General features: G+C 39.9%; 1 protein-coding gene across 1 annotated transcript in view; it reads right to left on the bottom strand.

Moving 5' to 3' along the window:
• LOC141001985 (receptor tyrosine-protein kinase erbB-4-like) overlaps window positions 1–25,364 on the bottom strand; it is a 182,374-nt gene that overhangs the window by 82,499 nt on the left and 74,511 nt on the right. Inside the window, exons 9-13 of the mRNA XM_073473150.1 lie at window positions 24,737–24,863; window positions 22,820–22,893; window positions 16,285–16,375; window positions 12,178–12,377; window positions 4,267–4,399 (exon numbers count right to left, since the gene is read on the bottom strand). Coding sequence (XP_073329251.1) covers window positions 4,267–4,399; window positions 12,178–12,377; window positions 16,285–16,375; window positions 22,820–22,893; window positions 24,737–24,863 — 625 coding nt within the window. The remainder of the gene's footprint in view (window positions 1–4,266; window positions 4,400–12,177; window positions 12,378–16,284; window positions 16,376–22,819; window positions 22,894–24,736; window positions 24,864–25,364) is intronic.

The raw sequence follows: 25,364 nt of genomic DNA, 5'->3' as shown, positions 1-25,364 counted from the left end.
TTCACTATGGTTTTCATGAACTACTGAGACTCACCACTTTTTAGTTTAAATTGAGTTTTTCTGGTTCAGTGATTGTGGTTTAGAAAAGAGTGTAAATTCGCAACAGTCTTCGAGTACGTCTGTCCTCCAAACCCTCCCCTCACAGCTGATATGAAGCAATAGTGCATTCATGTGTTGTCAGAATAATCAGAAAAAATGAGTTCTGGATGAGAAAAAATGTATCCATTGCCCCTTCCTGAAACAACTTGGAAAGTCTTCAAACATTTAGAGAAAAGCCCCAAAATCTGCCTATTTTGACGTCATATACATAGAAAAATGGCAGACGAAAGAAGATGTTTGGTTATTGTTAAAAACATAGACAAAATCGCTTTGTAAAACAAATTCTTGTACCATCCATGTTGTTCCCACATTACGAGTTCACAAACACACCATGAGTCAGAACAACAGCTTCCCCAACTCGGGAAATGGTGCCATCCGGGGAGCATGTGAAATGCACTTTAACTTCTGCACCATGTCATGTGATCCTCGTTAAGGTAGATTTGCTGTACTTCTCCTGCTGAACCAATCCACATAAGAGTAAAACTGTTGTACCAAAGACGTGAACTACAGGGCAACTTGAAGATTTGATTAGACTGAGACTCAAACACTGAACAGGCAACAAATAAAGGCACAAAACATAATAAAACACAAAACATTTAAAGGAGACCTATTATGCTCATTTTCAGGATCATAATTTTACTTTGGGTTACTACTAGAATAGGTTTACGCCTCAAGGCATAAACCATGCAAATGTGTGACATGGTGATGTCACAAAGTCACAGAATTAAAGGTGGGACTACTGACGAGGCGTTTCAAGAGCTTCTGTTTGTTCAGACTTTGACCTTTTTAAGATCTTGTACATGCACAAGATAGAAAAACAAAAAGGATAATAGGTCCCCTTTAAAGCGTGACTCATGAGACACACAATGCGCAAGGCTCATAGGACAAAAGGTGGGAGGTGCATTCAGTGCAGTTCTATATTAGCTCAACGACGTGCCGGTTGTGCTGGTAACGTTGTGGCTGGTGCTGACGTGCAGGTGGACAGGTAGGCAGGGCGTGGCCCCGTGCGCAAGCAGTGACTGTGACACGCAGTGACACGCCTAGCCCCCCTGCCCCAACAGCACCCTCTGGTCCTCCTCATATCTGTCCATCAATGATTCTTTGATAAAGTTCAGACTTTTAACTTAAAAGCATCTTTCCAGCAGTTCAGTAAGGCAAAAAAAAAAAAAAAAAATCTAAAACATCATTAATAAAACTCACTGGGGGAGCGGGTCTCGTCACCTTCCACTGTGAGGAGGATGGCATCAAGCCATACTTCCTTTTAAAGTAAAGGGCCCCCTGTTGTTTTGAAACTCTGCATGGGTGCCTTTTAAAACGGAGACTTACCACTACGTCTTAAATTGTTCTTTTCAGCCCGCAGCTCTTCAATATTATCCACAGTAAACATAAAAATGGAGGCTGAACTTAAAAGTTGTAACAAAGAGCCTCGGGGTGTTTAAGTTTTGATGAGCAGGTCGTGCAGCGGGTCTTCAAACAACAGAGGATCAGCTGAAAATTCAACCTTTCCTATTCATAGTGAAATAGAATACATGTTTATGTATTTGTCCTTGATTTGATCACATTATACTGCTGCTTCATTCTCTGGAAACCAATCTAGAATATTCCTGCAGGGTATGTGCCAAGCACTTGATAAAGACATCCGCTTGATCTTTGCTGCCCTGATAACCTTTGAGTTGTTGTCTAAAAGTAAAATGATGGTGATAACTTGAAAGACAGACTTTACAAAACAAATTCTGAGGCGGATGTTTCCTGCATGCTTGAGATGATGTCTATACAGTTTTCTCCGGCTATGTTGATTACTTTATCAGACATTTGTTGGATACCGTTGAGATTTAAAAAACACTTAAGAGTGCTGTGTGATTGACCTTATTGACCTTTGTGCTGCTGAGGGAGGAAGAAGGGCAGTGAACATGATGACCTTTGAAAGTAAGTACTTTCAAAATCAGAAAGAAATAGCAAACTCAAAACATTTGAAAGGCTTGAAGTAGCGTCTACAGTAACCTTGTTATAGTTAAAGGTCCAGCGTACAGGATGTCATGGAATCTATTGACAGAAATAGAATATAATGTTCATTATTGTGTTTTTATTAGTTTATAATCACCTGAAACTAAGAATGTTTTGGTTAGAATGAGCCTTTTATATCTACAGAGGGAGCAGCTCCTCTACATAGTCCACCATGGTGCACGGCCATGTTTCTACAGTAGCCCAGAACGGACAAACCAAACGCTGGCTCTAGAGAAGCCCTTTAATGCATTATGGACCATATATCCTTCGTGCTTGGAAGGGGAGGGTGAGTAGAGGTGTATTCATTTGGTTGTGATGTACAACCTCAAAACTAGATGCCATTAAATCCAACACAGTGGACCTTTAAAGTGAATGATAAACAACTTATTTATTGAAGTATTTTGCTTTGGTGGTCGATATAGGTGACGACCAGTAGGACCAGGGGTTTGCATTTGAACAAATTAATGAGAAAGTAAAGTTTGGCAGCCCAGTCGCCAGGATATTATGTTCGCATATAATGTTTCTGCAAACCACAGATTCATCCAAGATTGACAATTGTATCAAACGTGGCACATTATATGCTTATAAACAGACAACGAGACTGCCAACGAGGCTGCCAAACAGCCGACTGCAGTTCGAGTCACACCAGAACTGGGTTGTTTGTCAGGAGACCTGCAGACATTTCCATCCGTTTTTGTGGTAACCAAAATCTGCATCTGTGAACGTTGCGACCAAAACAGCCATTTTAAGCCAAAACCAAGATGTTTTCCTAACCCTTTCCAAGTGTTTTTTGTTCCTAAACCTAACCTAAGAAGAGCATAAACACAGTGTTGTGACGAGAGAGAAGTGGAAAATTCAACCAAAACAAACTATGGTTTTACAGAGATGCACTTGGCTAACATTTATTTTGCCGATTGGGTTGGGTAAACATTCAGACAAGCATGCTAACCTTTTGTCATATTATGTCACTGACAATAACAGGCCAGATCAAAGGTTATTTATCTTTGACCCACGTTGATGCTGCGTAACCTGTGACTATGGGAACTTGACAGATGTCCCTACTGAGGTGGTGGAATAAACCGGGTAAGATGGCACTTTAGCTATAAACTACTGTGTCATTTATGGCATTATTATCTATTTTGCTCCCCTTGAAAAGAGACATTTTTGCTTTTTCTATTTCGCTTTCTAAATAAGCCACAATTTTGATCAGCCTCATACAGAAAGTGCACCCCGCAGATGAAAATGGAAGTATAGAAGCTACACTTTATATAAGAGAGGGCCAGGACATGATGGTTTGCTTGTTTGTATTCTTTAAATTTTCAAGTGACTAAAAGTGTCCACTGAAAAAAATAGGTCAGCTGGCATCAGTCCAAGGTGAGCCACAGTATTTGAACTGACTGATCTGAAATAAACCAGAAAATGCACTGGAACAACTGGCAGTTTTCATCACAGCCTTCATTTTTATTTTATTTTTTTTCTCTCAAGACAGTTTGAAAAATTGCAGGCAAAATTTCCGAGTCAACAACCCAGACAGAGCCCGCTGAAAGAAAGCAGGAGGTATGTGATTTAATGGTTTTGTTTTATTTTGTGAGAATAGAGTAGAAAAAAGGAACACTTTGCACAGGTGTGGAGGTTTAGAGGTGGACAAGTTTTTGACAATCTGGGCAAACCTTAAACTTCTTATGTGATTAGCACCTGAGGACAATTAGAGGATAACACCTCCGCAGCATTAGCTCTGATCACACCTGCTCACACTGGCTTGGTACAGTTTATATCTGTATCCATGTAATGATATCCAAAATCTAAGAGATGATATATGGGCTCATATCAAGATAACTTTTGCTAATAAACAGCCCAGAAAACCATACGTTCTTCACAAAAAACGATGTCTTACATGTTTCTAGACAGGAAATCTATTCTCACTTTTCTCATTTATTATTAAACACACAATTGCGAAGAGGATACCGATGTGCCACGGATTCATATTTCAAATCAACTCTTCATCTGCCGTCTCCCTCAATCAGTCAAGCAGCAAGAATGCAACCGAACCCCCAGCAGTACATCCGTTTATCTAACTAGCAAAATGTAATCTACCAGTCAGGATGACATAGGGTGAACGTGCTCATGCATATGAGTGTATACGCATGCTCACGCATAACTCACCCTTCGTAAAGATTGCAGGTATCCACACAGGTTCGTCCACGGCTGAAGAATCTGCAGGACAGGCACTGGTCTGGGCCGGGACCCCAACACCCTGAGTCCGAACACAGCGGGTCACACACCATGTGCTCCTTCACTGCTCAAAAAACACACACAGAAAGAAGACAGGATTACATTCATGTAGAATACAGTTGTGCTGTGATGACTCAGAAAAGAAACCCTAAATTACCCCAAATGAGCCGCTTATAAAATTAGCCCAAATAGGCACATTATTTATGAAATGGGCTCGACGTACTTAGGCACACGCAATTTAAAAGGGTTCATTTTTGCATTAAATTTCCCCGCCTACGCAGAGCAGCCGTTAATTTGCAGTGGTTTATAACATTTTCTTTTTTGTTGAGGCGACAAACAATGGCAGCAGTAATTGCAGTGAGACAGAGGAACAGGTGAAGTGTTCAAAGGAGGTCTGAAGGATTACTCTATTTCTAAGAAATTGTCAAACAAAATGCACTGAACAGTCGCACAATAATTACTCTCCTGGATGAATTTGAAAGACGACCTTGGTCCTCCTGTAAAACACTCCCATTCGATCCTGGCAGCAGTGACTAGTGATTAGTTACCTCATTTCAGTCAATGACTGCAATGGCTGTCCATTGTGCATGTATATACTCTATGTACTGTATTTATATGAATGACTTCTATTCCTACATAGTGTGTGTACAGTACTGTGTGCTATAGTTCACTGTGGAGGAGGAGGAGGCTGTGCCGCTTCATTATAAAAATGCTGAGCCAACAGTGACGGAGTAGTGGTGGGACCCTGAATGCACCTGCAGGTGCCATGATGAGGCAAAAACGCAACCCCGGAACTTTACTGACTGTATTTATTTGAAGACTTTCAGCTCTACTCATAATTTTAGATGTCAAAAGGCTAAAATATGTTGACGCTGAATATTAAAGGGACCTATTTTGTTTTTTACCATTTCCATCAGTCCAAAAATATCAGCATCTGCGTTCAACGAACTACAAATCCATAGCTGCACATGACTGTACAAACAAGTATTGTTGGCTGTTTGGATAGTCATGTAAGGAATCCTCTGATTTACAAAGCGACAATCTTGAAACATGCCGGCTTGATTAACCTTGGATTGAATTCAGTGAAAGCAAGTGAACGCCCCTTTACTCGCAGCCCATTCATAGTGAACAATCTGTATGCCGTTCTGCTTCTGCCTCGGTGTTTCTCATATGGCGCCAACAGACTCAGGCCATTACATCTACTCTGTTCCACTCTCTTCTATGTCTGCACCTCTTATCTCGCTCTCTCTTTTGTCCCCCTTCAGCGCCCGGTTTTATACATCTGAGAGCATTACAGTGACAAAAAGAGAGTGAGAGTGTTGAAGTAACGTGCTGACAGCACTGTAGATACACTGGGAACTTTTATCAGTCCATCTGCATCTGACGCACTCTTCTCTTCTCTTCTCTTCTCTTCTCTTCTCTTCTCTTCTCTTCTCTTCTCTTCTCTTCTCTTCTCTATAAAATATATATAAAAAGACCCCCTGCTGTTTTTTGAGGTCCTGGCCACATGTAGGCCAGAGGCTATGCCTCCGTGTCAGCCGCAGCCGTGCTCAGAATGCTTAAAAATTCACACAGAAGGATGCAGATATGTGGAGAAAACACAAATCAAGTTTTTCCTTTGAGGGGAGAGGATGAAAGCTTCGTCTTTCACAAGAGACAAAACCATCTCTTTTGGGCTTCCAGTGCCTCAGGTAAACTGACCAGGCAGAGGGAGAGACGAGGAGAAGGAGGAATGATGGGTGCTGAGAAAAAAGCAATAAACACGTGTGGAGGTGAGGTTGGATGGCTTTTTAACTATAAAGTACTTCCAAGATCAAAAAGACGGCAACTTCAGATGTTTCTGACATGGTTGGAAAACAAAAGCCCAGGGGGGCAGAGCTGACAGGTGCCTTTTTGAGTCCCATGGGAGAAGAAACAGCTATGTAAATGATCATGATGTGGGCTTGAATCTGACAGGAAGGAAAGACAGAGAGAAAATGAAAGAATGAAAGTAAAAGAAAGATGACAAAGGTAAAAATCAACTCATGTCAATAAAAGAGAGAAAAAAATTAAATAGAAATAAAAGGTGAACAAACAAACACATGTCAGCGAGCTGTGATGCTAGATAACAGATTAAAAAGGGGGGTTTAGTTGGAAATCAACTGTTGCCTTCAGCTTCCTGCATCTCTTTCTTCTGTATCAAGGGCAGCATTGAAAGCAAAGCAGGGCAGCCACAGAAGAGGCTTAAGAGACAGCTGGGGAAATTATCCTTGTGCCTGCGCAACATGGCACAACAAAATGGGTTTGATGACCTTTTTTTTGTTAGGACTCAGGACTAAATGGTTTGAATGATTCATAATTCCGAGTTTAGGTAATTAAACATTTTAGATCTTTGAAATCTTTTGGACAAAATGTCCTTCATGTGGTATAGTATTTCTTTAAAAAATGGCTATAATGGAGTCCTTATTAGAACGATTGTGATCCAACCAATTACATTTCAAGAGCCCCTTGGCTCACAGTTGATTATCACATCTTTTGTTGCATTTGCTTCCATCATCCATCATCATTTCTTTTATGTTGTTTGCTTAAGTTATGCCCACATATATGTCAGTTATATTGAGCACCTGTTTGTTGTCAATAGGATTTCATTACTGCAGATATTTTGACTTAGTAGGAAAACTCAAATCTGGGTAGGATATTATATAAGAACATAGAAGGACACTGATTAAAACTCTCTCCTGCTTGCTTAAAGATTTCCTCTGACTGCACTTAGAAATCTGGTCTACTTTGGAAAAAGTTCTATTAATGTAGGGCCTTTTCACACCTTTAAGTCTAAACCAAAGTATGAACCATGGTTTGTATTTTAGACTTAACTTTACACAATTGATCTGGTTAGTTTTGGTTTCAAACCTACATCCTGCAGTCATTGACTATGTGAGCTGTATTTGGAGATGGGCTTGCATCTGAGGTTGACAGGCTTTAAATTCAGTCGGCAGTCTTGTATTGCAGTTTGAATAAATGGTGGAAAAAGAATGCACAGATTCATTTGTTGCTGCCCTAATAACTTTTTTTTATGGTATTAGCATCAGCGGCACAAACATCTGGTCTCCTTTCTTCATGTGCTACCATGGCTAATTTCTTTTGGGGTGTTCTCCTTTTTCTGGTTCTGACGTAAAACTTCATGCTGTTGGTTGGAAAGCCTGAAAATCTGCAATAATTATTTCACGCTAGACAACAATTTAACCGTGTTTTCATCACACCAAGGTTTGGCTGCTTAGTGTGCAAGCCGTGGTCCAGTGGAGGTTTCACATTTGTAATTTTTGCTCGGATCAAACTGAAAAGTCTGAATAAAAAAGTCTGCCCGTCCTGAACAATATTGGTCTGTGCACAAACACAGACGTGTTTCCATCATTCGGGCTGATTAGACTTCTGCTCAGGTTGAAGCTGCTAATAGAAACGATAAAGGTGTAATTTGTCTGGCAGCAAAGCTTACAGGAGAGTCAGGAAGATGACAATTAAAAACTGTCTGCAAACTCCCACTCAGTCCTGAGAAGAGCTCTAATCAGGCAAAATAATTAAAGTCACCTGTATGGGTTTACCATGTGTATGCAATGCACGGCCTTAAAGACATTATCTAGAAAGTAATGTTTACGAAGCAGCCATTTCTGGATGGGTCTGTTCTGCTGAGTGCATTGATGGGACTAATAACAGTACGCTTTCTATCCCAAGATTTAACCTTTTGAAGAAGTGTGTGAAGACAACAAAGTACTTTTCTCCCTCACGTATTTCTCCAAATCCTGCACTCTAAAAGCTGCATTATAAAACACTGACATTTTATTGCTAATGAGCCATCACTTCACCTCACAAGTTAAGGCTCTGGCGCCTTTTTTTGGTCAAATATTTGCCCTGATAAAGTTCTGGTAGCAGAAAGTTTGTCTCACTAAACACTTTGTGATCCTTCTTTTCTACAAATCTTTCAAGAATGCAGAGAAACATGTCTGACTGTCTTGTTTGCACACTCACCAAAACCGGATTTCGACCTGAAAGGATCACTTGAGCTATTGTTGCCACCGATGATGCATTCATTTTGACATCATTCCTCTGATGCATTTTATCAGTCAAAACTCAAAAGAGATACCTGGTAAAAACCAGACTCCAACTGAGTGTTGACTGTCAAATTATAGACCAGTTAAAAGAAATCGAGCAGCTGAAGAAACTTTTTTCAAAAATTGAGTAAGTCTCATCCAACACTGGCCATGCAGACTTGAAGAGAGAGAGAGAGAGAGAGAGAGAGAGAGAGAGAGAGAGAGAGAGAGAGAGAGAGAGAGAGAGAGAGAGAGAGAGAGAGAGAGAGGCAGAATGTCATTTGCAATCACATCCAAAGCAAACTGGCCAAAAAAACTTAGTTTAGAAATGTACGTTCAAAAAACGTTTTGATTTGACCTGTCTGAAACGACTGATGAAGCTTCTTGGCGGAGTGATGAAATGTCTTGAACTGCAACTACAACATCAATGCAGTGGATCATTTTATGTAGTCTTGATCTTGTGCAACGTGGACAAATGAGGACACAAAACCACGAAGAAACATCCAATGTATTGTATTCTTAAGATGCGAAAATGGTGCTAGGATCCTAAGTTACATTAATTGACTGCTGTGCTCGGATTACAAAATAATAAATCAGAATAAGAGGTTTACACAGCGCCTCTTGATCTGGATGAATTTTCAATCAGATCAAGAGGTGCTGTGTAAACATTTGATAATCTGTTCAATAGGAAAATACTGACGCCTAATAACCACGTAAACCCTTCATCCGATTGCTCTCTCTGGTTGGAATAAATATTCTACCTGTGCACGTTTATGTGTTCATGTGTGGCTCACATTAGGTGACGTTGCTTGTTGAAGGGACAGAAACACCACTGTACGAGATTTATTGTTCGAGATATAAAGCTCCTGGTAAGGTAGTAGTTGATTTTTGATTCTCATTCCTCACTCCTCAAATACTGACAGAGATGGTGGCTGACTGGATGTACAATCCCGAAGCGTCAGTATTTGACGAGTCGGGAAGGCTTTAAGGTTTAAGAAGATTTAAGAATTGTTGAAGAATGGTCAGGAAGTTCAAAACAACAGGTTTTTCAAATATGTGTTAGAAAAGATTAACACTGCTGGGATCCACAGAACCAGAAACCCAAATGTTGGTCCCAGGACACCATGTGGCAGAACCACTTTGTGCATGTCCCCAAAGTTATATTCTGATTAAATACTTTTAGGGCATTTAAATCAGACTAGAGAAATGTCATCCATGTAACCACAGCTAATGATTTATATTATCATTGTATTTCAATTACATTACCTTTTTTTTCTCTTTCGTAACATCTGACGTGCCAAATCTATTTTTACGATCGTCCAATTCTGGCCCACTTTGTGCAGCCCTGTTACAGTCACTGCTTCAGCTTTGGAAAAGTGCTGCTGCGAAAATGGGTTGCCGTGGTTTCAGGTTTCTCTAATGACCTAATGGCGTCTCTACATCATCGCATCTACGCAGGCACTCAAATGACTTAATGGGCACATGCACTGTCTTTGCTGCCCTGTAAGGGTGCGAGACTTGCCCTTTGACAGTCCCTGCTAGGCTCAGTCAAGCGTAGACACACACATACACACCCTCTGTTTCACACATGCAGAGCCATGTCAAGGAGAGTGGTGTGTGACTCTTGAGTCGCACCCAAAGTCTTCAAAGTCATTGAAGAGAGAGAGAGAGATTGTGTGTGTGTGTGTGTGTGTGTGTGTGTGTGTGTGTGTGTGTGTGTGTGCGTGTGTGTGTGTGTGTGTGCACGCCCAACACTAAGGAACTGCCAAGGGGGAAGGAGCACATGAACAGTGAAAAGGGGCCAACTCAATAATGCAAATACTGGCTCATTAATGAACATTATACATAAATGAATAATGTCTTAACACTTGTGGCAGTGATATAATAAAAGCTCTTCCATTTTTAGAGTCACAATTTTTGTCTCGTCACTTTATAGATTTGCCTAATTTTAATTTGGCCAAACCTCGCCTCCTCTGAATGGCTCTGTTGGTTAATTGGTCTAATTAATATAATGATTGTTTTTGGTTGTCTTTAGAAAATCAGTCAGGTAATAGCTTCCACTTAAACGACAGATGGAATAATAGAAATGACGTGTGTGTTTCTGCTGTAATATGTTCTGCAGTGAAGCCGCAAAAAAAAGATGATTTGCTCACCTAGAAAACAGAATGTCAGAGTGACTTAACAGACACTTTTAGATACTCCTTCCCCTCCAAATAATGGACTTGGTTCTGAAGCTTTCGCATTGATCCAACAGTCAGAGTTTTTAGTCTGGGTCAGCAACCCAAATACCACTGGTGTCTGAGCCTTCTATCCCAGTGTAAATATCAAACATATTCCTCAACAATCTCTCAATCTGTAACCATTTTATACATGTGAAGAAGTCTGTCAAAGCCAAAAACATGGTCGGTACCTGGAGCTGCACAGCTGATGCTGAAGTAAGACTAGCATACAAAGATAAAAACAGTGAGCAGCACAATTAAATAGCAGTCAGTCAGCACACCGCAATATTCAGTGACTCAAAAAAGTCGCTCACCAATTTGTCAGAGGATGTGCCAGATCAGAGTGTTAAAAATAAGTGTCAGGTTGTATTTTTGTTTTGCAAACAGGCCAACGGCTGCAGTCCAAAGACTATTTTATTATCTTTTTACAGCCTTTTTTTTTGTTTTTATCTTCCCATGGCTTAAAGGTCCAGTTGGTTAGAGAGTTGATTTTTGAATTTCATTCCCAACTTGTCAGATACTGACGCTTTGGGATTGTAGGTCGGGCTAGACGCCATCCCAAAGTGTCAGTATTTGACGAGTTAGGAATTCTTACAAATTGGACCTTTAAAGAATTCCTGAAGCATTTAAACTTGAATGAAGCGTCACTGGCCATTTGTTGTAGACAGCTGTATGGTTTCAAAGTCTCTATAGATCTCCCGCTGATCAAGTCAACGATCTTGTGCTCACCATTAACATCACATAAAAGGAGAAATAATAATCAAAAATATAGAAAACTCAACATCGTGTATCCAACTAAAATTTCATATCTGTTGGTTCTTCAATGTACTTGACAACCTTCCATCCAATCGACTTCACACACCTGGCTGCTGTATTATTTAGGACCCAAAGAGGTGCAGTGTAGAGTTTGAAGTTGTTTGGATGAGCCATTCCAGAGAAAGCTGTGAGCAGCACTACCGGCGGCCAAGCAGTTCCAAACAGGAATGTTTCAGATGAGCGCTGCACTCGCATGTAATTAAACAGCGTTTAACTGTGTCAGTGTTCAGCTCTTTGGAATTTCATCAATGACTGTTGAAGTGCTCCCTTTTGGGTTTTCTGTTTTAGATTTTATCACCTTTTTTACAGGCTTGGATGGAATTCAGACAAAGATGGGATAGTGGCAAATTATATTTGTCACATTTCAGCCAGAGCTGGACACGAAAGAAACTGATCTGGTAAAGAGGTAAATTGAGGGCATTTTATTTTGTTTGTTTATGACCGCATGTTTTTCCAAATGTTTTATGGTTTATGGTTACACACTCCTACCTATATTTATTTGACTCCAACATTAAGGTGTTATAATATTTAGCTTGTTTTTCATTATTAAATGAACCCTTTTTTCTTCAAGTTGAAATAATACATTGTCATTTGATGTTTTTTGTAAATCGTGAAGGTTTGCTCAAAAGATATACATTCTTTGGGGAAAAATGCTATTTTACTTGAGCTTTTCTGTTCAGAATCAAACTAGGGATGTTGGAAGATTTTGGTTTTTGATGCTTTGGACATTGGTGTGAACTTACAGCACTGTTGTGGGCTTTGGTTGTTGCGGATCAGAACCTTCTGGTTGGCAGTGCGGAACAGCCTCGTCCAGTTGACGGTGCTGTAGTAGCAGAGCTGGCTGTTCTCTGCGATGTGGACGTTCCCAGCGCTGATCTCTCTGAGGGACTGGAGCTGCAATGATGAGATACCCTGCTGCTTTAACACCAGCAGGGAGATCCCACTGGGGGTGGGGGGAAGAGAGCCAGAGAGGAAGGGGAAGGAGGATGGGAGGAGAGGGCAGGGGAGGAAGGGATCGGGTGGCAGAGGGAGGAAACAAAAGAGGAGTTGGAGTTATTTCACGGGATTTGATGCCTGAGTGATTTTCTTTAAATCTTATCTTTATTTCTGTCATGTTATCATGTGAATTATATACGAATGTTGTATGCCTCCCCTTATCTCTTTCACATCACTTTATCTCCTACAAATACTGTTCATAACTACCTATTTAAGAGAATTAAAATGCTGTCTTAATATATTATTGTTAAAATGTTCTAAAAACTTTCTAAAACCATATGTTTACATGTTTTGGTGTGTAAATGATTCACACTGACCCAAAGTTTTGAAATCAATCCAGTAGGTCGCATCAGCCAGCAGCTGCGACACGGCTTCAATGACTGCAACGTATTCTTTGGGGCAACTACGACTGTAAAAGTTAGCTGTACCAAATGTTCTTGTGTTTTCCACTGACGCTGTTATTCTAAGTGTCTGAGAAACATTACAGAAATGATTCCTAGGACCTTTTTGTAACCAGAATTACAAGTCTTGCTCTGAAATCTCACGAGAGGTGAGCTGTTTCAGGAAGACGACAGTCGCAGTTGCCCCAAAGAATTCAGGAGGCTTCAGCGATCTACTGGACCGATCCCTCAAACTTTTTGTTGTGAATCATTCACACACCAAAACATGCAAATATAGGACCCAGGTTTTAAAAAAACGAGATTCCCTTAAGGTTAGTGAGTTCATGGTTTCATAATAAATACGTCCATACTGACAGATCCTATTAAACTAGCTTTTAACTGCCAGTGTCAAAGGGACACCCTTACGCATGCTTCTTACACATAAGCTTGAAAAGTCTTGAGTAGCACTTAACATTACCACTGAAAACACTAATGAGATGTATATGAATCGACTGTAATTCATATAGGCCACGATTAGCGCAACACAGTAACATAGCAACAGGTAAAATGCACGCAGCGCTTGTTAATCTAATGTTGATTTTTCAATACTTTGCACTGGTGAAGGACAACTTGCATGTACTGTAACAGCAGCATGGTCAGACGGTGCACTTGAATGGTTAACACTTCAACGACTTGAGAATGATACATAAACAGAAAGTATGCACAATAAACAAACATATACAGACAGAATCCAATTGTTCTCTCTGCTTGTAGCCTACAGCAATTCACAATAGGAACACTTTTAGCTCCTTGTGTAGTGCATTCTTTAATTCAATTAATCTGAAATCAGTCTTACATTTTTAACAATACATTCAAATGTAGATCAATATTGATAATGTACATATTTATTTTTCAAGGTAACTTCAGTGCCTCCGTGTGCTTCACTGCTGATCTTGTAACTGAGACCTGAGAGCCTTTGAGTTGCACTTTACACTCCAAGCGACCGAGTCAGATTGGATAAAAACTGATGGACTCCAGCTCAAGATACAAACAGAACTTTCAGAGGTTGTGGCTGCTCAGAAGAAAACTCACTTTCAGTGTGTTTTAAAGCACTGAAGTGAATGGTGCTGCCAATTATCTCCACCATGTTCTTGTTTGTGTACAATAATTACACCACAGTATCGTCATTTCACAGGGGTACATCAGTGTTTGTGAATCAATCTGTGTCTGAAGTGCTGTCAAACTTCAATTAATACACTGCATCTGCTGAATTCTGATTTTACTTTTCACATTTTCCAACGCACATGCTGCTACAACACCATTGCTTGTTCATTCAACCCTCAAACCTCTCTTTCTTTATTCTATTCCTCAATTATCCTGAATTATATTTCCCTTCCTGCTCCATATGCCCCACTTGTACAGTTTAAAAACAACAGGAGGCCAGTGGGATGTCTAAGCCATCAGACAGACAGAGAGTATACAGGATCAAGCATGGAATAAGGTTGGGTAACAGGCTGTAATTTGTACCGCAGCCTGCTGTTTCCATCTGCAGGTGGATGACACATCTGTGCACGCACACACACCCTCATGCGCACAGTCAGACACACGGCATCCCACAGTCCACTCTATGCCATCAGCTGCACAGACACACACTTTGTTCCCAACCAAATGTCACAGCAAATTTTCAGAGCACCTTTGGAAAATCACTATAAATAATTATGTTCTTTCAGCTGGGTTAAAACAACTGAGTTGGCACCATAAAAGTCAAAAGAAAACCGTCACAATAGAGTGTTTCGGGCACCAACAATTCCCCGGCGAAAAAGCAATGTTAGCCATTTGTTTCCGGGGGGTTTTAGAAATGAAATTCTAAAGCATAACTAATCAAACCACATTTACTTTATACTTCATCTTTCACTGCACGTCACTCACTACCTTATGGTAGCAGGTTGCCACTGTACACGATAAAGTCAGTTAAATTGGGTAGTTATGCTAACAACCAAAAAAGATGTGAAAGTTCATGATATGTCTGCATTGTAAAGTAACTTTTTTTCCAATACTTCAAAATGATTCATACCTTAGCTTTTTAGGTTCCTATGGCAGTTTTCCTCTTAATTTCAGTTACGGTTGTTTGAGTTTGAGGATGCACAAGTGTGTGTGCACTGGTGAAACTACAAACAGTCCAGCCAATACTTCCAAAGTCATGTTGTCATGTGTTGGTGTGGCCTGTTTTTCGTGGTTGTGTTGGTGCTTTGTGTTTCAGAGGTGCTCGGAGAGGCTGGGCGTGGTTTTCTGCTGGCCGGAGCTGTTGCCGCTTCACACACCTGCAGCGCATTGGAGTAATCAGCGCCTGCTCTTATCCCCTGCTCTCCTCTCTGCACGCTGAAAGATTATTTCGCCAGCTCAAAGTGGTACATGGTCAACTCAGCGATTCTAGTGTTTTCAAGTAACTCTTCGTAACTTCTCCAGTTAGTTTCGCCTGTGATCTAACTTTGTCTTTCTCCATTTCCCCAGTGAATGGACAACTCCAGGATCAGCTCCTTGGCCAAACATCACCCAGCCTCCAACACCTCTGCCCTGCACTCCTTGGACTCCCCCTGAGCATACAACCAGCACAACTGTGAGTTCCCTCCTCCTTCAGCGGAGCCACCAGCCTGAGCCAGAGCTCACCTCCTCTACCTGCCTGTTGCTCATCGTGTTCAATAAATTCATCTTTTAACCTGCTCATGTTTTGGGTCCACTACAATACTATCTTCGTGACGTCACGCATGTATTGCGTATCAAGTTATGACTCTTGTCAATCAAATACTGGAAACAGCTGTCAAAGTGTCAACTTAAAGGGGCACTATGTAGTTTTGGAGAATAAATTCAAACTCAGAATTTTAATACTTACAGTATTAATGAGGTAATAATACATACTCAGAAATATTTCTTTTTTCCATAACTGAATAAACAAGCTGTCCTGAGAGGAAAATAAGGTCCCCAGAACACTGTTTGAAGCTAGAATAGTGGCAGGGTCCGCCACGTATAAACAAAGTATAACAGTATGAAATTGTGTTGTCCTTTAAGGTCAGTTTGATTATTCAGTCATGAAAACAAAAAGAGTTTGTTTAGGCATAGAAAAAATCTGTCTGTGAAATTAAAATTTTAATTTCTAGTGCACCTTTTAAATTCTGACAGTTCTAATAACATTGTCACTGTTCTAGTGAGAAGATTTAATACATTTTGACAAATGAAATCCCAATTGAAGTTACACTTTCACTAATTTCCCAACATTCTTGTGAGAGAAAAAAAGTGATGTTTTCCCGGATTTTTCACAAAAAAACAAAAACAAAATCCCGCAAATGTATCATCATTTACCTTTCTGTTCTCTTTACTTTGTTTGAGGCAGTGTTGACACACACAGCTTTGACACATATTACACTCATAGTCTCAAAAAAAAAAAATCTAAAAGCTATTATGTTCTCAGGTGTGTACCTGTACAGCGCTCTTCCCCCAATAGTTGCCAAGTTGGAGAAAACACTCAAGTCAGTCATGTTGTCAGGCCACGACTGGATGTTCAGAAAGCCTAAATGGGGACACAGACGCACACACACAAAGGTTATAATGAGTCACCAGTGCTGACAGACCAGATCTGTCTATCACAACCTCTATTTCACACAGTGACAAGAATAAAATGAGTCGGGAGAGTTGGCATCTTTTTGGAATTAGCAGCATTCCAGGATCTCAGTAACCACCTGAGTCTCATCTGAAAGCAGTCAAGCACTTCTAAAGCCCGAATGTTCGCGCCACGGAGGAGTTTGGTGGCGGCTGTGACAAGTGTAAAGTTCGACATATCAATATTTTTGCATTTCCTTTATCTGCCTCTCTACTGTTGAATCATTTAGAAGATTAAATGAATAGCTGAGAGGATGGCTGTGGCTCGTTTAGGATTTTCAATAATGGATTCAAAAATATTAAATATTTAGTAGAAAAAACGGTAGGGGGGCACAATCCCCTGAGCCAACACCAGAGGACAAACAAAACAGCTGGATGAGGCCATGGGAGCTATGGAAAATGTAAGAGATGACGAGGAGGAAGAGGAAGGTGGAAATAAGGGTACTCCAGGTATGATGATGAACAAAATGTCTCGAAATAATCTGATAAAAGAAAACACAAGCTTGTGTTTCTGACAAAGGAAAGAAGAGAAAGGTGTGGTGGTGGACGGTGTGCTGGGCAGCGTGGTGCATTCTCCAATCAATGAACAGTATCTGACTCAATTATATTAAACTGTGTGTTTTCTCCCCACAGGATGCATAACTCTGTTTATCCAGAAAGGGGGGAGATAGATGGTGGAGAGAGGTAAGCGGAGTTGAGGAGAAGAAGGCAGCTCGTGGCTTGTTGACAAGAGAGCAATAACCTCCAACAGCACCTTTATCAGTTTGTGGACATCATTTTGTTTGTTGTGTCAATCCCAGCTGGGCAGCAGAGGAGGCCTGGGCGAATGCTTATTAAGAGTGTTTGATGAGGAAATGAAAAAAAAAAGAAAAGAAGGCAGGTAATAGTGAGGAATCACACACCAGGGCTTATACAGATGAACATGAGCTGAATTTGATATACACATCCGCTAGAGATATTCTTCTCATGCCAGAACCAAACAGGTGGATAAAAAAACGAAATAAATTCAATATTATTACACAGAAGGTAAAATTTGGGTGGGTTAACAGATGCCATCATGATAGAGTAGAAACAGGAATTCTGTTATACAGTTTTATGTGATAATTAAAGTGTAAAATGTATGGCTCGATTCGAATATGCCATTTTTAGCATCGGTCTGTCTTGCTTATTTTGTCTCCCTAACTTCACGATGTGCAGTTCAGGAGGCTGAGGGCCTCTCAGCCACGAAGCAGCAGCGCTATAGAATCGTTAGCATTGTACTCGCTGGCACTAATTGCCTTAATGACCAAACCTGCAGTGCTGAGGCCCCTCACAGCTCCACCGTAGTGCTCTTTCGGGGGACGGGGGTGCTTCCTAATCAAGGTAACAAGCTACTGCCTGCTGCTGCGATAATATAATACTGGGCTACAGCACACATACTGTATGCATGTACGAGGTAGGTGCAGATTCATTCTTTACAGATTCTCAGATTGCTCTCCAACTGGACACAGGATTTGACTTGCGGTTGCCAGTTTGATTTCTAAAACCATCCGGGTAGATAACATGCATGTGGACAGCCCATTCTCACTCCCAATGTGTCATATATGGCTGCCTGCTCAGTCAAAGTTTGACGCTGTAGTTACCCCTCTAGAGTCACTTGGTGAAGTGCCCCTCGGGTGCAGTAATATAAAGAGCTATAAGCAGTCCACATCAGGGGGTGTTCAGAGTGGTTGGATAGGTCATACACTGGACTGGACTGGACTGGACTGGACTGGACTGGAGTTTGCGTCATGTTTGAGACTGAGTAATTTGTTTTTAAGTTACCTCACCATACCTGAACACAGTTATTTTAACCAAAGTGTGATCTTTTCCTAAACCTAACCAAGTATTTTTGGAGCCTAAACCTAGCCAAACAGCGACTGTGTGACAACATCAATAATAGTCCAAAAAGTCACAATATGTCATAATATGCAAACTGCTTGTCAACAATCTTTATTTTGAAAGTCTAACCGGACATTTTTTACATATTATCACCATCTTGACCTCGTGCAAAACTGACACTAGAGCAGCAGGTAGAGTGTCATCTTTTTGAAGCTTAAGGCCACTGACTAAGCTGTTTAATATTGTACCTACTGTATGGCTTTGGGGGCTCAGATGGTGTTGATGATGAAGCATCTTTGTTTATGCTCAGTGGTTAAGCTTTTGTTTTGGAATGAAAGAAAAAGTCTAATATATATCCAATATATTTCTTATCATATACAAACCCCGTGAAAAGACCAAAACCGACAATGAATTGATTCTACGGACAAGTATTACTTGTGTACCCTGATATATTCTTTATATCTGTTGGTTCCATAAAACCTCCATTGTTAGGTGACATGTTCCTTTATCACGATAAACATTCGAAGCGCTGCAGTTAATTTTTAGTCAATCTCACTGAGTGCTCAGCTGTTCTGGGTAATTGGCCATATTTAAAATCAAATTATATGCCCGGTTTAAAGGATTTACATCACATCTTCAGCAGGAGTTATTGGTGTTAATGCTGACTGAAGCACACAGGGTTGGTGTCATGGTTTGGGGTTTTGGTTTTGTTGTTTCCTGTTTTATTTTTTAAATTATACTCTTGTGAGTCATGTTTTACTTTCCACTTCCTGTCTCTGTCTTTTTCCCGCCCTTTTTGCCTGTACACCTGTACACCTTTGTCGGTTTTGGCCTTTTTATGGGATTCGTTGGCAACATGTACATAGAATAACAGCCTACCTTAAAAAAAGAAAAAAAAATAGAAAAAATCAAACCAAACTTATATTTTCCACAAAAGACCAACCAGCAGAAAAGATGTGCTGAAACTTCACAGAGAGTCACATATTATGCACATGTAATACTAACACTAGTATAATCCAAGGGGAATTCATGTTTGTGCTGTTAATAGGTGTGATATAAAAAAAAAAGCATTTAGCCTCATCTTAATCTTTCAGCATCTTTGCCTTCCTCTCACCTCTGTCTTTGAGTGGTTTTTGTGCAGAAAAAGCAAAGTGAAAAGATCACCTAACAGGGGCCCACGTTCTGCTGAGAGCAACATCAGTGGCACACCAATGCACAAAGCAAATTACAGCATAGAGCCACTTAGAGAAGAAGGCCAGGAGCTCATAGGCAAGGGTTAAGAGTGCTTAAGTTGTGGTGATTACATTCCAGGTCACAACACTGAGAAAAACCCACTTGGGCTAAATTGCGTAAACCGCCCACTCTTTTAGATGGAACCTGATACCTCTTTGAAGATGGTGTAAAAGGGAAGCAAGGGTGGCTGGGATAAAGAAAGGATCAAAGAGATGAAGACAGAAGGAAGGAAACGAATTGGAGAGAGAGAGAGAGATGGGTGTGCTGGTGTGTAGGATGAGAGCTGTCCTCCTACACAGCTCATTTGAAAGCTGGAGCAATGCTACTTGTGACCTTGGGGTCACAGAGGCAGGTTGGCTGCCTCTGGTCGAAGTCACGTTCTCTTGACAGCTCAGAGAAATGACAAGCTGAGCTGACACGCATCTCTGACTACAGCCCACATTTTGTCCGGCCGATGGTTTGTCCCGATCACCTGCTCTCAAACTGCCATCATTTAACAAAAGAGAAACAAACAAACACACAAAAAAAACCTTGGAAGTCAAGGTTATGATTTTGCCCTGGGTAAATTTACATTATTGCACTTTGTGTCATTCTTCCCGTGTCAAAAAAGCTTGGTGCATTCAGGAACAAATGCACTAAGGGTCAGTTTTGCATGGGTACTTGAAAGGCAGAATGAAAAATGAATGTGTCATTTACTAAGACAGCAGCTAATTATGCAGTTAATGACTGAGATTGCTTACTAATCATATCTAACGTTTCAAACACAATTCTGAGGTATGTTCGATGGTTTCTTACACCGTACAAGATGATACAGATGTGTTCGTTTGTTTTGTGCTCCTGTTGTTAAATGTTACATCTGATTAGATATTTCTCTCGCTTCATGTCTCTGTTTTTCCTCCTCTAAGTTTTACTTGTTGTAAAAGGATCAATCCCGTTTCGACGAACGGATCGCAACTTGTTGGAGAGACAAATTAAGTGGATGCAGTTTGTGGGCTGACCTTTAAAGAGGCCTGCAAATTAGCTATAATTGACTTCTGCGGTCAGTTGCTAGCTTCCATCAGAGGAAGGTACTAAGCACATTATTAAAGTCTGATACATTTTAATTTGACTTCTACAGTTTGTTCTGAACTACAACAAACCAAGTGCTTTTTATGACAGGGTTGTTTGCTTTGAATCATACTTAGATCCTGCAAAAGGATATGATGGTGCCACAAAAGTACAACAGAGGGACAATACAGTTTTTTATCGGCCACTGCTATTACATTCATCCTAGCACTTTATTTTTTGCCGTTATCGCTCCATATACAGTATATCAGCAATAACCAAACCGTTTTTTTTCTGAGGACCCACTTTTTTTCAAATGACAAACCATCGCAACCCAATTCACAATAGGGCTTATAATCCTGTGAATTTGAGCAAAATTGATTGTGCCTGAACATTTTTACTGCCATTTCCGCATCACCTTATATTATCTTAAAGCAACATTATGTAGAAATTGGCATCTTGTGTGATTTAGCGCCGCCCACAGTTTCTGAGTGCAGCACCACTGTCGTAAATACAAATCCCAGGTCTGTAACAGTTTGTCAGATGTAATGTAGGTGCTAACTACAAACTAAAATCATTACATCATAACAATGTTATGTGTTGAAAACTTGTATGTTGAAGTAAACATGTATGTAACTCTGTGATCCTACCCTCTGACTGAAGTTACGTAGTGCAGAAACAAGTGATGGGGGGGCTGAGACAGAGACACCATTCACCCTGTTACAGGACACTGTACCATCAACATGATTTTGAAGTAAAAAAAGTTACATAATGTTGCTTTAAATAGATAAAGAAAGACATTTCAAAGAGATTTAATAACTCACAACTTCTTTTTGTGCACATTTTATGGAAAACATGTTAACAGGGTCATCCTTTTATTTCCTCTCAGTAAAACAATACACATTTTAAATTATTCCTCTACTTCCTTCTTTTATTTCCCATAAAGTTACTTGTAAATCACTTGTTTGCCTATTTTGATGCATTTTAAATCTGATTTAAAACGAGAATGGCACACAGTAGAGCACATACCTCTGCTGAGGAAAACAGTCCCCTTTAATTTGATCAAGCTTAATCCAATATCGAACTCAATAGCCCTGTATCATTCTAAATTTTAACTATCCACCATCCATAACTGCTTAACCATAATTTAAGCTCCCAAGTCTTGGATCCACATTAAAATGTACTCATACCAGCCACCTAAATACAGATTTTTTTTCATCAAGGTCCATGCTTTATTCCCTGAGAAATTAATGAAAATGCCAAAAACTGACCTATCTCGCAATGTTAAAGGAAGCGAGAATGAATTTGTCCTTTTTTCCAGATCCACACCAAAATGTAATGGGGTCTATTCTGGACAGAGACTCATCCTCCATTCAAGTTTGGTCAAAATCCGTTCAGTAGTTTCTGTGTAATCCTGCTGACAAACCAACCAACCGACAAACATAACTTCCTTGGTGGAGTTAATAATATCTACTTGGCAACAGGTTTAAAGGAGGTAAAATATGAAACATATTTATTTAAGCGTGTATTCCAGAGATGGTTTTTACAACCAAAACAGAAAAAAATGTTATCCTGCTACATCAGACATGAACACAGTAAGTAAATGTGTATTTTCAACAGAAATGGGATTTTCATAAATCTTCTGCTTTTGTAAACCCCCTTCATGAGTCAAAAATGTCACCAACAATATTTCAACAGTGATATTTTCTCATTTTATAAGGGAGTGTCACATTGGAGATACCAAGGTTTTTTTTTTTGTGATGCCATTGTCAAATGTCTATGCTGGAAGATATGACAGTGTACATGCGGCTCAGAAGTGGTGGTGGCATAGGGGAGCTGGAGGATTAACGATGCGCACCACATGTTCTGGATCTTTTCTTCATGGTGCGTGAAGGGAGAGCTGGGGCTGTGGGACTCAAGGCTAGGGACTCCCCGAGGGAGAAGCAGCAGAGAGACAGAAGAGATTGAAAGACTCATCTGATATTCATCTTATGCTGCAATGTCTGTCCTTGGTGTGGGCAGTCTCAGGGGGGAGGGGGGTGAGGAAGACTTGAGCAAATACACACAGAGATACGCACAGAAGCATCACATATATGAACACTATGTGTTGCATTAAAGTGCCAGAGATGGGATAAAAGTAAGTTGAATGTATTTTTTATTTGGTTATTAATTCATATGCATGCGCAGAGATGCATGCTGTGCAAGTCATATTACTCACCTGTGATCTCCCGAACGGTGCGGAATACATTGAGTTTTTCTGGGTCCAGCGCTTCAATGTTGTGGTAGACATCCCTGGAAATGTTAATGGGAGATTAGAACGACAAACAAAAACTTCTTAATCACAGCAATTAAAAACTGGCTGCACTCACTTTAGCTCTGTCGCATAAATCTGTGTGCAAATAACATGACTTCAGACTTTCAAGTGGCATGCAGTATATTCCCCTAAGCCCGATTTTGCATGCAGGTACAACAACAATCCCTCCAAAGCAGTTAAATCATACATCTGTGGGGGTCACTAATACAACCACTATTTTGATCACAAAGAATGCATTTTAAAATAAGTATTATTGACACTTGTTGTACATACTTTGAATCATCTGTCCCCTCAAATAGTTACCAGTTTGTTGCACTAGATAACGTTGCTAACGCCAGCTAACATTAATGTTGCTAACACTAGCTAATATTAACGTTGCTATCGCTAGTTAGTGGCAAATACCAAACACCAAACACGTGATCCCAATAGTGTTTTACTATTGGCTCACAAACCTTGTTAAAGGCTGTAACCAAGCGTCAAAATGTTTTAAAATGATTAATTCACAATAATGTTTTTAAAGGTCCTATTTGTGAGAAAAGTAGATTTTTGAGTCTCAACTTGGTTTGGGATTGTAGGACTGGTCGGCGGCCATCCCAAAGTGTCAGTTTTTGACGAGTTGGGAGTTACACTCAGAAATCAATTCTTCTTACAAATAGGTCCTTAAAGGAAAATATATACTTTTATTCTGCACCTTTCTACAAGCTCTGTATTTAAAACTAAAAAACAAAATAAAAGAAAATTGTCTACATAAAAACTTCATCAACATGACGTAACACGTCTTTTTCTCAACCTAACCAAGTAGTTTTGTTGCCTACACCTAACCAAACTGTGAGTGTAATCTGTTTATTCTGTTACCATGACAACAAGGCTCACTTGACTATGGATCTGCTTTCCACGGACGTTAATAGGAAGCATTGTCATATCACCTGCTCGCAAAATTGGATACAATTTGAGAGTGTAAATTCATGTTATCCGTTTGCATATTGATGAGACCAGGTTGGTAACCCTGCTATAGAATTTAGAATATGAGATCGAATCAGTAAAGCACGTGATCTTTGTGTAGTATGTATTTATTTTCCTGTTTACAGCTTGTGAATGACTACTTGCTGTAAAGCCATCCATACATAATACAGTACATACTGTACATGTTTGCTTGTCTTCTACAGTCATCCTCTACATTCTTACCCACCACACTGTCCCCACAGCAAATTCCTCTTACACTCCTGAGTAATTTATGAGTACGTACATATACCAGCAGTCTTCTTATTCTCAAGGCACTTACAGCCACTTGCCACCACTGGCGCTGGTAATATCATTTATATTCATTCAAACAATTAACACCATGCTTACACTTTTTATCCCAGCTTTTAGGTGACACTCTTATCTCAAGCAATTTACATTAAAAGTGGAATGTGTGAAAAAAACACATCCGACTATCAATATTTGCAATGTATTCGGACCCAAAGGAATTCAAGCTGAATGCAGTTGCTGGAGCTGAGAGAGAAAGGAATATTGCTAATAGCATTAATATCAATATTTTATAATATATATATATATATATATATATATATATATATATATATATATATATACTGTATATATATATATATGTATGTATATATATAAATTCAAATATATATGAAACATTATTCAAATTCAGTTTTAGTTTTTTCAAATGTCTTAGCATATTTCATTTTAATATTGTCAATCCAGGACTTTCTCCATTAAAAACTATCCTCTTTAGACAGGAAATGTCCAAACACGATCACAGTTGCACTATTCCAATGCTTCCAATTGTTTATCATTCTGATCAGCTCTCACCCTTTGATCCCAGTAATGAGGAACACCAGGTTGCCGTTGATTTTGGTGCAGTTGACAAACTTGTCGATGTTGCTGGAGTCCACCGTTTGAGCTGACTGTAGGCTGGCTGTGCCAATGCCATCACACGCTGGAACACACGGTAAGGTAACAAAAAGCATTCGCTGAATGTCTTTGTAACACTATCATGTTAATACAATCGAGGTGTGTACTGTGCAACAGTTTAAAACAATCTGTAACCTTAATGTTTTTCTATTATTACTCTAAAACAGATGTGACCATTAATGACGCAGCTGCTCTTCTCTGACTCACGTCATTGTTTTTTTTTAGTATTTCTGAAAATAAAACAAGATGCTGTCGAACCCACTTGACACTCACTCTGCCCAGCCCCAAAGCTTTTCAGAAATTGTAACAATTTTAGCTCTGTTTTACTTTCCTTTTGTTTTGCATAAAGCAATCCAGCTAATTTCAAGCCACATGGTTACATACATGCCTCAGAATAAATGTGGTTGTTGTTCAAGTGCTACACATAGCATCCTCTTGGCATCCCCATATTATTAACAGTACTGGATTATCAATAATTAGCTGCTTTAGAACTAAACAAATGGCGAAACATTTGACTTAGTATGCT

The sequence above is a fragment of the Pagrus major genome, chromosome 9, assembly GCF_040436345.1.
Source record: "Pagrus major chromosome 9, Pma_NU_1.0".
NCBI classification, from domain to species: Eukaryota; Metazoa; Chordata; class Actinopteri; order Spariformes; family Sparidae; genus Pagrus; species Pagrus major.
This window is presented reverse-complemented; position numbering and strand designations above follow the sequence as displayed.